Source organism: Erpetoichthys calabaricus, chromosome 3, assembly GCF_900747795.2.
Source record: "Erpetoichthys calabaricus chromosome 3, fErpCal1.3, whole genome shotgun sequence".
Lineage (NCBI taxonomy): Eukaryota > Metazoa > Chordata > Cladistia > Polypteriformes > Polypteridae > Erpetoichthys > Erpetoichthys calabaricus.
The window spans coordinates 258,824,510-258,842,261 of NC_041396.2; the positions used below are offsets into that span (position 1 = coordinate 258,824,510).

Here is a 17,752-nt window from a genome sequence, read left to right on the forward strand (position 1 = left end):
AGTAGTATTTCACACAATCAGAAAGTATAACAGAAGTATAACAAACAATGTTAAAAAAAAGTGAGTTTGAAACATCTAGTTTTATAACAGATACCAAAATATTTAAAATTATACGGAAATATTAGGAATAGTAAAATGTTCTAGGGACAGTTTTAAATTCCCCTCTGAATTCAGAATGCATGCATGTTCGCAAGTGCTTGTTATCCTAGTATCAAAGAAGGGTTTAATGTTTTTTCTTTGTTCTAATCCTCAGACAAGTTCTGTGAAAATGGATTTAGAGGACTGCAATGGACGTTCATATGTTTCAGGTAACAGAATAATTTGTTAAATAAATAGCAATATAAGGCAAAAGAAAATTATTCAGATCATTTGTTTCTCACAGTTTAACTGATATACATTCAAATGACTTAACATCAAAAGGAGACAATTTTTTTTAGAATCTAAGATTATGTATATATCTGCTTCAGGTTTTCACCCTTTTGAATATTCCACACTGTTTGTTTCCTGTTTTTGGTGTCAGACTGTTAACAGCAGTGCTTTTGTTAAGTTATTGTTATTGTAAAGGAAAACTACTATTGATGTGAGTCTTTATATATTTTTTCTGTATATAGTAAGTGCTTTTTATTTAAGATGTGTTTTTAGTTTTAGCTCAATACAGTAACTTTTTTCCACAACCAGTTTAATGGTAATTTTCCTCTTTTACCCAGATTAGCTGGTTGGCTTCAAATCTTTTTCTGCCACTGTCTTTGTTCCTGGGTATCCTGGGTATCCCATTCTTTTCATAATATCCAACCGCCCTTAATAATTTTTGGCCTCCCCTTCAACCTCATTCTATTTACCTCCATCTAATTAAAATCAAAATCTTGGTCCACCTTTGCAGTCAGTTATCCTGTGCCTTTAGCTCCACATTCCTAAGTCACAGAAAAGCAATTATTGGCTCCCAAGTTTTTTTCTTAGCTCTATTCATCTTCTCAGTCCATGGCACTCCAGACATCCACTTGGTCAGTCTCATCTGTGTTCATTTCCAGATATGCTTGATCTTTTGCCTTCAACATTCACATCTTACTACCTAGGAGCTCACTTCTTACTCCTCACTTGGCTCATTTCCTTGATCTTTGTAACATTTGAGTGTATTCACTTCCAAACTAGTGTTCATTTCAGCATCTTCTCTTTTAATTCTATTTCACTTTTTGCTATCAATATGAGATCATCTGCATACAGCAAGAAATTCCAAGGTAATCCTTTGCACACTTCTTTGATCATCACTTCCATCAAAACTGTTGTTTTTCTGGAAAATTTACCTTTTTATTGCTTTTGGCCTTCAGCTTCACTGGATTTTAATTTGCCCAATTCTCATTTGGTTCATTTGTTTTTTAGGCAGTGGAGACTCGTCATTGGAGAAGGACTTTTCTGGAGCAGTCATGGGGCCCACTGTGAGCACTCCAAATAGCCAGCACTCATCTCCAAGTCGATCTCTCAGTGGTAAGTTATTGTTAAGGCAATAAAATGAAAAAATTATATGTAGCACTAATAAATTGTTTCAGCCCTAAATTTACATTAAATTCCTTTCATCTGAAAAAGCCTCCTGAAAACCATGACAGTTAATGAAAGAACACTTAACTGAAACCTTTATTGGTCCAAGGACCCATTTTAGAAATTAAAACATATTTTAGAATTGCCTGCAAAGCCAACAAGAGTTACAAAGGTTTGTTTTTTTTTTGAAATTTTAGTACCAACACAAATTTTCCATATCTGTGTTTATGAGCATGTTACTGAGAATAACTTTGCCCATGAGTTAAGGAGAATCTAGGCTACAATATATAAAAAAAAACTACCCTTGAACTTTATCTGTGCAGCTTGTAAAAGCAAGAAGACCTGGAAAGAAGTGATAGTTGACTGAGGTATGTCAATAAAATTAAACTTACAGAATTTCTTCAAAATATCTGATGGTTAAAATAAGTTATCTGAATCAGAATTCACTTTATTGGCCAGGTACACTAATGTATAGTAGGAATTTGTCTTGGCAGTGTTGGTGCAACACACAAAGACAATACAGAATACAAATATAAAATAATAAAATATGATGCAGCATACAAAGGCAATACAAAAAAATAGATAGTAGGATTCAAATGTCCTGGCAGTCTTGTGTTCTGGTATACATAGATACTTAGTAGAAGATTATTAAGAATAGCTACACATAGAAAAAATGTTTAGGTGAGGTGTTGTTTTAGCTTTCACTGTACAAAGACATTTGCTGGAAGGGAGTCTTTGGAACAGGTGATGCCCTGGGAAAATCGAATAAACAATAATCTTTGCGGACCACTTTCATACCCTAGACTCATATAAGACTTCAATGTGTGGTAAGTTACAGCCTATGATTCTTTCACAGGCTTTGCATTGATCCATTGCAGATAGGCCTTAGCCCTTAGCCTGAACAGAGGCAGCACCAAACCAGACAGTTATAGATGAGGTCAGAATGGGCTAGATGATGGCTGTGTAGAATTGGACCAGTATTGCTTGAGGGATATTGTATTTCCTCAGCTGACACAAAAAGAACATTCTCTGATGGGCTTTCTTAATAATGCATGTGATTTTATTGTCCCACTTAAGGTTTTGTGACAGCACAGTGCCCAAAAGTTTAAATGATTCAGTCATACCAACGGCTAAGCCATTTATAGCAAGTGATACGTGAGCAGGTGACTGTGTCCTGAAATCTATGATAATCTCCTTAGTTTTTTTGCATGTTAAGGTCCAAATTATTGTGGCTGCACCACAGTGTCAGTCTTTGTCATAGCGTAGTCGCCTGAGCTCTGGTGTTAACCAATGTTTATCATTGCTAAACATCACGATTGTTTTTGTTGGAATGCTAACATCTTCACAAAAACTAATATGTGAAGTTATAGTATCAGTGTATTTGTGTATGTTGGAAGTGTCTGTTTTGAAGGCACTCCAGTCTGTACAGGCAAAGCAGTCTTGAAGCTCCCCTATTGCCTTGTTGGTTCAGTTTCTAACTGTTCTTTTTTACTGACACTTTTCAGCTTTTGTTTGTAAGCTGGAATAAGGTAAATCATAGAATGGTCATAATTACCAAGAGGGGCATGGGAGAGGGCATGATAAGCATCCTTAATATGTGCATAGCAGTAATCTAGAATATTTCCATCTCTGGTAGGGCGTTTTATTTGCTACTGATATTTAGGAAGGATCTGGTTAAAACTGACATGGTTAAAATCACTCAAAATCATGATATGTGAGTCAGGGTTGTCTTTTTCAATCTCAGTGATTACATCAACGAGTCACCACCACATTTTGTGAGCATTAGCACGTGAGCAAATGTAAACACCAGCTTGGATTACTGAGGAAAACTCTCATGGTAAATTAACACTAGAATTACCAGAGCCTACGAAAAAACTCGTAGATCCGGCCCACCTTAAATTGCTTCTTAAATCCGTTCACACCTCTCCGCCAGCATCCTTTGTCCTCTAAGTGTGCTGATAAAAGACAAGCTGCCAGCAGCCGGCTATTCCATCCCCCCACCGACTTAGAAGGTGCGCAAACTTTTCCCAGCTCGTGCCTTGATTATCTGGGAGTGAAGTGGAGTTTTAGAGTGGAAATAATAGATCGTTATTTGGAACACACACATTTCATGTGTGTTCCGTTTCTACAGTAATCTGTGTAAACACATTGTTACTACAGAAACTTTTTCATGTTTTAGTAATAAATGTTACAAAATGTAGGCATAAACTATAGAATGTGTAAAGCCTGAGTTCCAAAGATCAAATAAACACTTTCACAAAAGCTTCAAGAATGATTGATAACAGTTTCCGTGGCGTAGCGCGCTAAGATTTTCTTCTTAGAGCGCAGTAGCTTTGCCGTGCCTCACAGACCTGAATTCGATTCCCCGCTGGGGATAAAGTGTTGCTTTTTTTTTTTCTTTTTAACCTCAAACGGACATAAAATTTATAAATTGGTATGCACTATCAGTTAATGAGATCGTGATATTTTCATGTGGGATGCTTCTTTTAAAATATTTTTTTAACAATTGAGACTGCAATTAACATGAACAACTGTCCCTATAACTGTTATTTTTAAGATCCATAACACACAGACAGACAGAGCACTGCGTAATAGAGAGACAGACAGGCAGAGATATATAAATAAACAGGGAAGGCACATGTACTGAAAGAAAAAAAGATCAACATGTGCGTTGTTCCTGCTGCACTAAATAAGCTCACATGCTCTAACATCACCCCTCCCCCCATCTGACTCTCTAAGTAACAGCACAAGTCTATAGTTTATGCCTACTACATTTTGTAACATTTATTACTAAAATATGAAAAAGTTTCTGTTTTAACAATGTGTTTACACAGATTACTGTAGAAACGGAAAACACATGAAATGCGTGTGTTCCAAATAACGATCTATTATTTCCACTCCAAAACTCCACTTCACTTCCAGATAATCAATCAAGGCCTGAGCTGGGAGAAGTTCGTGCACGTTGTAAGTCGGTGGGGGGATGGAATAGTCGGCTGCTGGCAGCTTGTCTTTTATTAGCACATTTAGAGGACAAAGGATGCTTGCGGAGAGGAGTGAACGGATTTAAGAAGCAATTTAAGGTGGGCCAGATCTACGAGTTTTTTCGTAGGCTCTGGTAATTCTAGTGTTAAACACCTTACAGTTTATAATAAACAATTCTAAGTCAGGAGAGCATGATTTAAAAAGAGCTGTCACATCGATACACCAACCTTGATTAATGTAGAAGCCCACTCCTTCACGCTTTGTTGTGTTGCAAAGTTCACCATGAAGTCTGGTAAGTCCAATGCAGAGTTGGGAATAGAGGTATTCAGACACATTTCAGTAAAGCACAGAGCAGATAAAAAAGAAAAGTCCATTTTAGTAATTATTAATAGCAGCGAACACACGTTAGATATACATATTCCAGGCGAGTAGTTACTGTAGTCCTTGTTTCCTGAATCAAACTAGAAAACCAGCTCTTCTGCCCCTGGTCCTCCACCGTTAAGCTACCTGTTTAGCTGCATGAGCACTTGTGAACAACAAAGTTGTAAGGTCCATGGATATAATTATAACACCTGGAGTCACTTCAGGTGGTATGCTGCAACTGATATTCAGAAGCTGTTTTCATGTATTTGTTACGTGACTTTGCATGGTGACAACAAATTTAACACAAAAAGACAGACAGACGGAACACCAAACTACAGTGGCTGCCATCCAAGGTGCCTTTTATTGTTATACAAAGAGGTAAAAAGTATTTTCTGTTTGATTTTCTATTGTATTTGAGTTTTTAAGTGGTATTATTATCACTTGGTTATATACCTGTAAAGTGCACCATTTTTGAAAAAGACTAAAATGAAATAATGCAGTTTATACTATAGATGATGTTGATTGCAAAACAATGTTCACATATATTTTTTTCTTTCTTACAGTAGTAAATAAGATACAAAAAACTGGATGCCAGAGAGATAGTATAGTGATCTCTAGCATATGTAAGAAAAAAAAAGAGAGCGTAAGCTTCTAGATAAAACAAATGTACCTTTGATAAGTCAGTAGCAGTGTCTACAGGAAGTTGCACAGTCAAATATGAATGGTATATTTTTGTTTGCCACCATTCCTAAAAATTAGTTTAGCTTGACAAGATATTGGCAATGTGTACTGTACAAAAAAGACAGTGAATAGATTATTTCCCATTATATTTCCATTACCTATTATATTTCAAACCATTCACATTACCTCTCAGATTTAGAGAAGCACCCAAGTGAAAAGAGAGAGAGCCTACAGTTAAAGGTACCCCATGGTATAATGGAATCATATTGGGACCTCTGGCTCAGCAAATAAAAATATTTTGTGCTAGAAGTGCTGCATGACCATGTTGTTGAAAACATATCACCTGCTATGTTTAATGCATTGAGTAAAAAGATTTCCTTATTTGAACAATTCATGTGATCTTTAGCCAACAAGATGTAAATCACATTTTGCAATTGTACTGCACATTTAAAAAAGCACTCTTAATTCATCCATACAATAATTTGACCAAGTGATGCTGAATATTGCATTGAAGTACCACTTCTTCTGTCTAAATGCAAAACCGTTGACAGTTCATCTTGGTGCATTCATGTTTGTGGTAATACCATGGTAAAGGTAAAATACGTATTTATTGGAGGACAGCATTTATAGCTTATTAGTGTAGGATATTATTCGTGTAACATCTCTGAGACTCTACATTTAAAAAATATGTCATTAGAAAAATACAAATATTCAGGACAGTTGCCTGTCTTTCATGGAGCAGGTCTCCTAGCAAATTTACCCAATGACAGGGCAGAATAATGTCCCCGAGAAATCATACAGAATTCATAAGATAAATAAGATGATCTACAAGTCACTTATTCAAAAGGAACATAGCAACACATCTTAGATTCTCAGTGTTTCACCTGATGAAACCAGAAGATGTCTGAATCCCTGACATTTAAGACCAAAATGGAATTGTTTGGTTATTATGCTAAACTCCAGGTTTAAGTGTAGTGCAAACCAAGAAAAGTGCATCACCAGCTGTGCAGCATGGTAGTGGACAGGTTGTTTGAAATGGGCATTGTTTTTCAATAGTAGAATTTGCATATCTCTGAATCACTAAATTCTGCAGGAAATTCTGAAGTCATCTGTCTTGAAGCTAAAGGTTGGATGAAATTGATTAATACAAAAGACAAATGATCCTAAGATCACCAGCAGATCTTTAAACTAATGGCTAAAAATAGGAAAAGAATCAATGCTTTTGGACTTGCCAAGCCAAAGTTCATACCTCAGCTACACTGAGATGTTGTTACAGAGCCTTAAAAGAATTTGTACATAAACAACTGCTGTAAAACATTATTGAAATCAAGCTGTGTTAAAGATTAGTGGGCCAAAATTAATTATTCCATGTTAAGGAGTGATGGACCAAAGTTACTCCCATGTGATATGAGACATATACTCCATATAGGAAAATAATTACTTCAAATTCTAGCTGCTAATAATAGTTTTAATAGTAGAGGTTACAATGTGGCAATGGGCCCTGGGGCTTTAGGGCTACCGGCCTTCGTGAAACCCTTTTGCAAACCTGTTAATTTAGTATGATATAACATGCCACAGTAACAACTCCCTACTGGCTGGCATGACCAGTTTTATACATGTCTAAGCAAAACTGAAGGAGTCAGTACTTCAAGGAGTTATATAATCCGCAAAATGAAAGGATGCATGCATTTTGAGTAAAACCATATATTTGGTATGGCATATCCAGGTCTACAGGAAAGATGTAAAGTACTATTTATTTTACATTAGAACACACAAGAACAAATCCTGCACTATTGCTCCAACATATAGAAGGTGATAATAAAGAAAGTAAAAATGTATTACTTTTAAGTCTTTTTTTCCAGCTTTTCTTAGTTCTTAATTGAAAATTCTTTAATTATGTTCCTGAAATTTCAAGCTTCTTAAAATGTCACTCATGGTTAACATCAGAGTAAGGTGGCTCACTTTTTCTTGATGCATAGTAGATAATTGACTATTTTTCATAATAAATAGGTTTGCATAAAATCTGCTGTCTGCTAATATTGGTCACTGGCAAAGTCAAGAAAAGATATAGCCATATCAATACTCGGACTTATTTTCAAGTTATTTTTTGAACTATGTGTCACTTACTTCATGATCAGTGCTTTTTTCTTTTTTTAATACAGACACAATGTTTTCCGTAAATTTCAAAGCCCTGATGCTTATCTGTATGGTCACTTGCTTGTTTTCCAGTCACTATACCCTAAGTGACAAAATGGTGTTAAATATTCAGTTGTATCCCCCAAGAAAAATACTTTTAAATGACAGTAACAGGGCCACTCTCTGGTTTGCTATTTATCCTTTATGCAACTCAAGGCACCTTTGGAGAAAAATCGACGCTGATGCTTGAAATGATACTTTTAGCTAGAGAATTTAGCATCGCTATTCCTAAAGGGTTTGGTTTCTTTTTTGGCTCAGTTAGCACACATGCCATTGTCAGTCTTACTGCCAAACTTAGCTGGGTCCGTGCTGTAAACATCATCAGTGCCATCGTGATATTCAGTGTTTGGTGGCTACAATGCAATTATGCTGTCTCATCTTCTCCCAGCAATTTTTGCTTATCTGACATCACAGTATTAGACTCCTTAAGAAATCACCAACTGGTCAAAGTCTAAGCATCTTGCCTATAACAAACCAATGTGGCTCATAAATCGGATACCACAATTTTTTTAGATGGATGATGGATGAGTTAAAAAGAAATGCAGCATTTTGGGGATTTTTTTAATATATCAACACAAATCTTTTTTTTCTCTTTTCTTCATATATAAAACTAGAACTGTTTTTATCATGATAACCTGATATAATACATTGGATTGGCTGGCCCAACACTGTTTCAGCTGTGGAATGGTCAAATGGGGGAGGCAGCTTGATGGCTGAGGTCTCCAGGACTCTAAACAAATCCAAATCATATTATGTGATACCATCTACTGTTAAATTCTGGTCCATACTTGTAAAATTTTAATTTTTATACTGTATTGAGGATTTGTTTTGTTCTGTGTATTGTATTGTATTGTATTGACACCCACTGCACGCCCAACCTACCTGGAAAGGGGTCTCTTTTTGAACTGCCTTTCCCAAGGTTTCTTCCATTTTTTTCCTACAAGGGTTTTTTGGGGGAGTTTTTCCTTGTCGTGTTAGAGAGTCAAGGCTGGGGACTGTCAAAAGGCAGGGCCTGTTAAAGCCCATTGCGGCAATTCTTGTAGAGAAAAGCCAAGCAAAATGACACCTTCTTGTGTGATTTTGGGCTATACAAAAATAATTGTTTTGTATATAAAGCTTGATTGAAGTAGTAACCAAACTTATGACTTTACAACCCATTTCTAGCTCTTAAGTGATGTGTACTTGAATCATTTGGCTTCAGTCTCAGAGGTGAACAATTTTTTTATTTTTCCTGATTAAGTTTTTATTAGTGAGATGGTAATCATTAACAATAACAACAAACTACAATAAAGTACATTATAATGTGGTAATAAAACAACGACTTTATAAAGCTCCCCCATTTGGTCTTATATGAACATAGGTACAGTGCATCCGGAAAATATTCATAGCGCATCACTTTTTCCACATTTTGTTATGTTACAGCCTTATTCCAAAATGGATTAAATTCATTTTTTTCTCAGAATTCTGCACACAACACCCCATAATGACAACGTGAAAAAAGTTTACTTGAGATTTTTTGCAAATTTATTAAAAATTAAAAAATTGAGAAAACACATGTACATAAGTATTCACAGCCTTTGCCATGAAGCTCAAAATTGAGCTCAGGTGCATCCTGTTTCCCCTGATCATCCTTGAGATGTTTCTGCAGCTTAATTGGAGTCCACCTGTGGTAAATTCAGTTGATTGGACATGATTTGGAAAGGCACACACCTGTCTATATAAGGTCCCACAGTTGACAGTTCATGTCAGAGCACAAACCAAGCATGAAGTCAAAGGAATTGTCTGTAGACCTCCGAGACAGGATTGTCTCGAGGCACAAATCTGGGGAAGGTTACAGAAAAATTTCTGCTGCTTTGAAGGTCCTAATGAGCACAGTGGCCTCCATCATCCGTAAGTGGAAGAAGTTCGAAACCACCAGGACTCTCCCTAGAGCTGGCCGGCCATCTAAACTGAGCAGTCTGGGGAGAAGCGCCTTAGTCAGGGAGGTGACCAAGAACCCGATGGTCACTCTGTCAGAGCTCCAGAGGTCCTCTGTGGAGAGAGGATGACCTTCCAGAAGGACAACCATCTCTGCAGCAATCCACCAATCAGGCCTGTATGGTAGAGTAGCCAGACGGAAGCCACTCCTTAGTAAAAGGCACATGGCAGCCAACCTGGAGTTTTCCAAAAGGCACCTGAAGGACTCTCAGACCATGAGAAAGAAAATTCTTTGGTGTGAATGCCAGGCATCACATTTAGAGGAAACCAGGCGCCGCTATTACCAGGCCAATACCATCCCTACAGTGAAGCATGGTGGTGGCAGCATCATGCTGTGGGGATGTTTTTCAGTGGCAGGGACTGGGAGACTAGTCAGGATAAAGGGAAAGATGACTGCAGCAATGTACAGAGAAATCCTGGATGAAAACCTGCTCCAGAGCGCTCTTGACCTCAGACTGGGGCGACGGTTCACCTTTCAGCAGGACAACGACCCTAAGCACACAGCCAAGATATCAAAGGAGTGGCTTCAGTACAACTCTGTGAATGTCCTTGAGTGACCCAGCCAGAGCCCAGACTTGAATCTGATTGAACATCTCTGGAGAGATCTTAAAATGGCTGTGCACCGACACTTCCCATCTAACCTGATGGAGCTTGAGAGGTGCTGCAAAGAGGTATGGGCGAAACTGGTCAAGGATAGGTGTGCCAAGCTTGTGGCATCATATTCAAAAAGACTTGAGGCTGTAATTGCTGCCAAAGTTGCATCGACAAAGTATTGAGCAAAGGCTGTGAATACTTATGTACATGTGATTTCTCAGTTTTTTTATTTTTAATTTGCAAAAACCTCAAGTAAACTTTTTTCACGTTGTCATTATGGGATGTTGTGTGTAGAATTCTGAGGGGAAAAAATGAATTTAATCCATTTTGGAATAAGGCTGTAACATAAAAAAATGTGGAAAAAGAGATGCGCTGTGAATACTTTCCGGATGCACTGTAAGTACTGAATGGTAAGGCACAACAACATCGTGGCAAAACTGAAGAGGAGAAAAAAGACCAAAAACAATTTGGACATATTTGAGTAAATGTTTTTATTCATAAAACCCTAACCCTATGTTATTTTAACATTTATTATGGTGGTAACATTTTTGAAATTATAAGTGGTATTTTATATTGTCCAGTGTAATAAAAATTAAAGTCCAGGTGTACTGTCTGAAGTAAATAGATTTTGTGATGCAGTTGATAAATGCTTTGTTTTATAATCATATGGTGATAGGTTTAAAACCACTGCATGCTATAATAGTATATATATATATTTTTATTTAAATATCAGTTTATTTATATATATGGGTTTGGTAAGTGAAGGGAAACAATAATTACTGTTACAATGAGTGAAGTGCAAGTCTATTCCCATGCTGTTTAGCCACCTCAAGTATACCCTTGATTTCATACACCTCATTTTAGTGGACTTCAGATGTTTTTCCATAATGTCGGTGAACAGATCTATTCAGAAAAAGATCATAGTATAATGAAATTTCAGGGATTTTCACTCCCTTCTCTGATTCCTAAAATATTCGCCAAGTTTTTTTTTCTCAGAAGTAATTTAAGAAAACAGGAAAATTTAACATAAAAAGGGAGAGTTTTTTGTTGTACCCATATTTGCTTACATATTTATAAATTCTGTCCGAATAAGTGCAAGTGGGTGTCCTTTGTATAGTACTGGCATATTGTCCAAGTTTTGTTCCTGCCTCGTGTCTGATGGCAATGGGATAGATCTGGGCAGGCTGTGTTAGTATGTGTAAGCCAGGAACATGGGTGACACATTTTCACAATAAACAAATACCAAAGAGTAAAACGAGCATTCACAGTTGGTTGTCATTTTTGAAAAGGTATTCAACCCATGTGCACCAATTCCATTTGTTACATAAACTGGAAACAAAACCATGTTTTAAACTGCGTATTAAAAATGTATTGGAATTTGTGCTGCATAGTGCTTTTGTGTCAGATGATCTCCATATGCTTTTCAGTTCATTAAACTGAGTTGCTCTGTGACTTGACTCCTCCATGGGTTGATGCTTTTATACTACATTGGCTACAAGTGTTCATGCAGAAGTAGGTTTAGAAATTTTGACGAACGATTGTATTATCAGGAAGCTACAGTATGTGTAGATCTTCTTGGACATAGCAAGGTATGACCAACAGGATATACTGTAGTGTTAAGCTGTAAACCATAAAGCTGTGATTTTAGACCCCATCACTAGCTCACAGTGTGACAGTTGGCATCTCTTCTAACCTGCCAGTACCCCAAATATAAAAATATTGACCAGTTGTGCTATTCACTTGATTTATTTATTTGCTTTAAAATGTCCGTTGCATAGATATAAATGCGTTGAGATATTAAGCATTTACTTTAGCTTATATGACTGTATTTCCTTAAATAAGTATTTATTCTAAAAGATATTTGCTAGAAAAAAAAGAAATATAACTAAGAATTTTAAAGTTTAGTTCAATATATCAGAATTGTTTAACCACATGTACTTCAGAAGAGGTCATATGCCTCAAGCTAAGCATACTTTGGCCTGGCCAGAGTACTTGGATGGGAGATAATCTAAACTTTAAGATTCTGCTGGAAGAGGTGTTAATGAGGCCAGATATGCCAATATATTGTATGCTAAACTATTGGGGTTGTCTAAAATTTAATATACCTGGTGGGTCATAGCTGCAAATGTAACAAAAATGTAATTTACCTGTTCAATGTGATTTTTCTGCCTGTACATCTTTAGGAAGCTTCTCAATGTCTGAACAGACAAGCAAGAATTCAAACATTCGCTGTTTAGACAGTTTTGGATTTTACTTTTGATATAGTTAATGTTCAAAAAAAATCTGTTCACAGAAATACATTGACCCAAAAATGGACATAATTCCCAAAACACACCTATTCAAGTTAATATAACTATCAGGTTAAGCAGTCCATACATCAGAGAAGTCGGTCCTGCTTTTAAATTCCTGCATTTCCTTCCAATTGTGGTTCTTTGCTAAAGTAGCTCGCTGTCTCTCCAATTTCTCAAGGTTTTGCTCCAAATCTTTAAATTTGGACACCCAGATGTCCTCCTCCTCTAGATACGCCAGTTCAATCTCATATTCACTTGACTAATCGGATGTGTCTGCGTCAAGTGGCTTCAAGATGAAGGAAAATGTAGATTTTTCTTTCCTGAATTCCAAAAATTGTAAGGTAAGATTCCTTCATCATTAGAATGACTTAATTCATTTTATTTGTATTGATTGTGACGTTTGCTATGTAAACGGCTTCAGAGAAGGAAAATAATTCAGTGCAGCACTATCAATGTCTCTTTCAAACAATGAAAGCTTGACCTCAAACATCAAAACTTCTTAAAACGAAATGGTCATATTTCCCATTCCTTGCAGTTTCAAATTAAGGCTATTTAAGTGTGTAGTAATATCAACAAAAACTAAAACCTCTCCAGCCAAAAAGGATCATCAAGATAATTTGAGGGGTCACTTTACTCGTGTAGAAAAGCTTTAACATGTTCTAAACAGGCTGCAAATTATTTCTGCACCTGACCGTTAAACCTTGGTTATGTATGGGATATCAGAATATGTGCTCTTTACATCATCGAATATGATGTTGCAATGTCCTCTATATTGCATGACTTATCACACGCAACAGAGAAATACCGAGATGACTGTAAATCTTTCATTTTTAACTTCTGGTATTGTTGGCCATTTTTGCTGTCCTCTCTTTGCAAAAAAAAATTTTTGTTTTATATTGGTAAATAGGTGTCCCAGTACTTTACAAAAAACACTCCTTTAATATTCAGCATCGGTTAAGGGCTCTCTATGTTTTATAATCTACCAAGATACCACAAATCTAGCAGCAACTACACTGCTTTGCTTTTAGCTTCAATTTGATTGCTGTTTTTCAAGCATCTCCAGTGGGAAATTTTTCAATGAATGATGAATGTGAAATTTCTTTCAACATTGAATTTTCTATTGTTTGAAAGTTTTTTAGTATATTATGCACATGGGGAAGGAAACCTTACGGAGTAGCTGTGAATGCATATGTCCATTCATCTCAAAATACTCGTTCATCTTTTAGATTTCTCTTTTTTACAGTTTTGTAGCTGACTCATGATTTACTTAGATTTGTTTTGATACTTTTTACGTTTTACTGTTAGACTCCTTTGCAAGACTTTGCGCTTTTAAAATTGAAAGTGGTACTGATTAGACCTATATTGACCAGTTAAAAGATGAAATCACAAGCCACCAATGATCAATTTGTGATATTTTTGGAAGCCTTTTTTAGATTTTTTTTTTTTTTTTTAAGTATTTTATAGTGTTTTCACTGCATCACTTCAAGAAGAGCAGAGACTTAAGTCTGCTTCAGAGCCCCAAGTTGACAGTCGGAGAGCTGCATGCGGTTTGAAGGCTGTGTGTTTGCAAACCCTTGGCCTAGGACAATCATCCCTGTCATCAAGAATTGGTTAGAGCTAAAACTAGCAGCAAACCTTGGGATTCTTACCCAGCCTGGTATGTCACCAGGAATGTGGTGGGTCCCAAGGCCATGTAGCAGATGGTCAAAATGTTATAGGATATTTATGAAAAGTGATGTCCAAAGAAAGTACTTCTCCAAAATTTGAGACCACACAAACCAGCAACAACCTATTTACACATCTGCTGTCCACCAGGCAATATCATAGCATTCAGTGACTTGCTTGCAGACTTTTAAACAGTCTTACTCCCAGGCCATTGAGCTCAGCTATAGACTTCTGCTTGACCAGAGACCAAAACATATGTAAGTGCATTTACTAGCAGTCAGTTTGCATAATTGAATGTTACTTGTTCAGTTTGGTACATGCTATGTTTATTTTTGATATTTGTATATTTTTTTTATTGTTACTGTCTATTACCCTTGTTTTCTTTAGTGATCGTCTTCCATTTCTGTTTTCATAATATATACTCTATTGCCACTACAGTTGTGATGTTTCTGAAGTGGGACCAGCAACAAATATTTTTCATTGCTCTGTAAGGTATAATGACTCTAATTTTAATAAAATTGTAATTAAGGATGATATAGACATAACAATTTTTTTTTTTTTTGAAAATCCTTTTTTTCCCCCTCCTTTCAGCAAATTCCATCAAGGTGGAAATGTACAGTGATGAAGAGCCAGGAAGACTTTTGCCTCAAGATGAACGAAGTCAAGAGAGGGAAGATGGTGGAATGATGGATGAAGGAGGGCCTGAACAGGGAGGCTACTGTGACCAATCAAACTCGGAACCTATCTCCCCAGGAGCTATTCGTCTCCCCAACGGCAAGCTCAAGTGTGACATTTGTGGAATGGTCTGCATTGGCCCTAACGTTCTGATGGTGCACAAACGTAGCCACACAGGTAAACAGTCATAATATTATTAAAAAAATAAAGCTCTAGTAATGCCACTGCCAGATACCTTTTAGAGGTCCAGAAGTGTATATTTTAATATCTGTATCTGAACAGGTTGTAACAGAGATGATGAACTATATTTTTCAAATAATAAAAAGAGAGACACGGAAGAGAAACTAACTATATACAAAGGTCAGAAAGAGTGTAATTGTAGCTTTCTCAATAAGTTCAAAATAAGAATTACTAATTTTTTCAAGTGTATATTTGCAGTTCCAACATCTCTTAAAATTGCATATTTAACACACATTTATTTATTTATTGCTTCATTTAGGACACTAGCGGGTGAGGTGACTTTCTTAAGGTCCTGAACCTTCAGCTTTGCAATCCAGTCTATTTGTTGGCAGGACACTTCCCTGCCCAGAGAAAAATTAATTTTCTCATGTGTTTTCTTATTATAAAAAAAAAAAGCTTTTTATTGTATTTTTAGAGAATATTATTAGTAGTATATTTTGGTTACAGGAGAAAGACCCTTCCAGTGTAACCAGTGTGGCGCTTCATTCACACAGAAGGGAAACCTCCTCCGACACATCAAGTTGCACTCTGGAGAAAAGCCTTTCAAGTGCCCCTTTTGCAGCTATGCCTGCCGTCGACGTGATGCACTGACAGGACATCTAAGAACACACTCTGGTAAGAAGGCAGTCCTTTTATTTAGCTTGTTTAAAGTTCTGTATTAGTTTGTTAACCAAACCAAGATAACTCCAAATAATCGACCAAGGTGCATATATCAATGTTACCATACCTCATTGCTAAAGCAAGTGAAATATGATACATTTGAATGAATAAATGACAGTAAATGGTTGATCCTTATTTGTAAATGCTTTGTTGTGCTGAACCATTATGAACTGGATGGAAGATTAATTGAGAAAGTCAGCTATTGCAAGATTGTACACAATATGTAAACCCGGTGATCAGACCAGATCTGGCAAGAATATTCAACCCATAATCTTGTTGCAAATTTCTTTGGAGTGTTTGATAGTTGGTCTTTTTTATTCAATAAATAATTATGTAACAGAGACCTAACATTAGAGCAGTATTTTGCAGGAGGTGGAAGCAGCAACATTGCACTAACAAAATTTATGTTGGAGCGGTACTTATTTTTGTCTGGAATGGAATGACAGCTGAATTGATGACCAGTGTGTCTGGGACCCCTTAAAACTATTGTTGAGAGATGAAATGGAGAAATGTCTATAATGAGTTGTTTACTCAGAATGACTAATAGGTTGAATGATGGAAACTTGCATTGTCTAAGGGCTCGTTTATACTTCACGCTCAGAACGCGTATACGCCCGCATCATGGCTGCCACGCGTTCCCAACGTTCATTTGATGCATCCTCTGAGCAGGTCCTCAGAAATGAACGCGACGCGTGCGCGAGTTGCAGTACCAGCAAAAAGTCGGGGGTGCGCAGTGTGCTAAAAGTTGAAATGTGATGTCAGAGTCTCTGTTTACTATCTACATGTGACAGAAAACCGCTTTGCGGATCCTATGAGATCTGTGTGCGCACTTTGATGTTTGATGTATGGTTCGATGTGGTGAAGCAGAATGCCGACATAAAGATGTATTCGTGGTGCTTTTATATTCAAGTGTCGCATATTCCCAATCGTAATGACACGATACATTTTAAAAGTCTCACATACTGTCTTCTGTGCCGTCTTTTTTTCTAGGGCTTCCTCCGGTCCTGACAGCAGCGGATCGCCACACTGCGCACATTAAATGTTTGATATTCCAACTCTCTGCATAATTAACATAAATCTTTAGATTTATACTTTATCACTTTCATGCTGAAATGCATTAAAGTATGTATGTTACATTTTACAGATAAATCGATAATTTCGTTTAAATAATGAATACTGTTAATAAATACACACATGGGGGTGACACGGTGTGGGAGCATTAGCGCTGCTGTCTTGCTGTTACATGTTTTCCTGCTGGGTTTCCTTTCAAAGATATGCAGATTTGGTTACACTAAAATGACGCTAGTTTATGTGAGTGCTTGTAATTCATCTTGCGATGAGCTGATGCCTCGTCCAGGGATTGTTTCTACCTCGTGCCCAATGCTAGCTAAAATGGACAAATCCCTGGACTGATGGATTTAATCATTAAACGTCCTTTTCAGAGATATTACGGTAAGGTGTCATCAGAATTTAATGGGTGTTCCAGGCAATTCACAACATAGCGAAGCCGAACCTGTTCTCACCGTGATAATATCTCGCACTGCCACCTGGTGGATTCCTTCAGATTTACGTAAAGTACGCGGCAAGTATAAACAGTTCAACGCTTGCGTAGCAGGAGCATCCTCTGCAGCATGCGTCGCGTCTCGTGAAGTATAAATCCGGCCTAGGGAGTGTATGAAATGGAGGAAGTGCAGACTTTGGTCAGTATTTTATGTAATCTTAGATACATTTGTAGGTGTTACAGATAATGAAAACATGTTGGAGGTCACTGGGGGCACTGCCAGCGAAAAGTGACATGTCATCAGTCAGGGCATTGCCAAGGAAATGTAGCATGTTATCAGCGTAAACTGAGATCTTGCAGCAGATACCATGAGTAGATATAGGTGTGGTTTTAT

The 17,752-nt window shown here is 37.0% G+C and overlaps 1 protein-coding gene across 2 annotated transcripts in view; it reads left to right on the plus strand.

Annotated features, from left to right (window-relative positions):
• Positions 1–17,752, plus strand: part of ikzf4 (IKAROS family zinc finger 4) — a 118,469-nt gene that overhangs the window by 47,990 nt on the left and 52,727 nt on the right. The window contains exons 2-5 of one of the 2 annotated variants that reach the window (XM_028798116.2): positions 254–308; positions 1,378–1,482; positions 14,874–15,134; positions 15,645–15,812. In XM_028798116.2, the coding sequence (XP_028653949.1) occupies positions 269–308; positions 1,378–1,482; positions 14,874–15,134; positions 15,645–15,812 (574 nt within the window). In that variant the 5' untranslated portion in view covers positions 254–268. Of the gene's footprint in view, positions 1–253; positions 309–1,006; positions 1,236–1,377; positions 1,483–14,873; positions 15,135–15,644; positions 15,813–17,752 lie in introns of those variants that run through there. The other variant, XM_051924072.1, reaches the window with a different exon arrangement.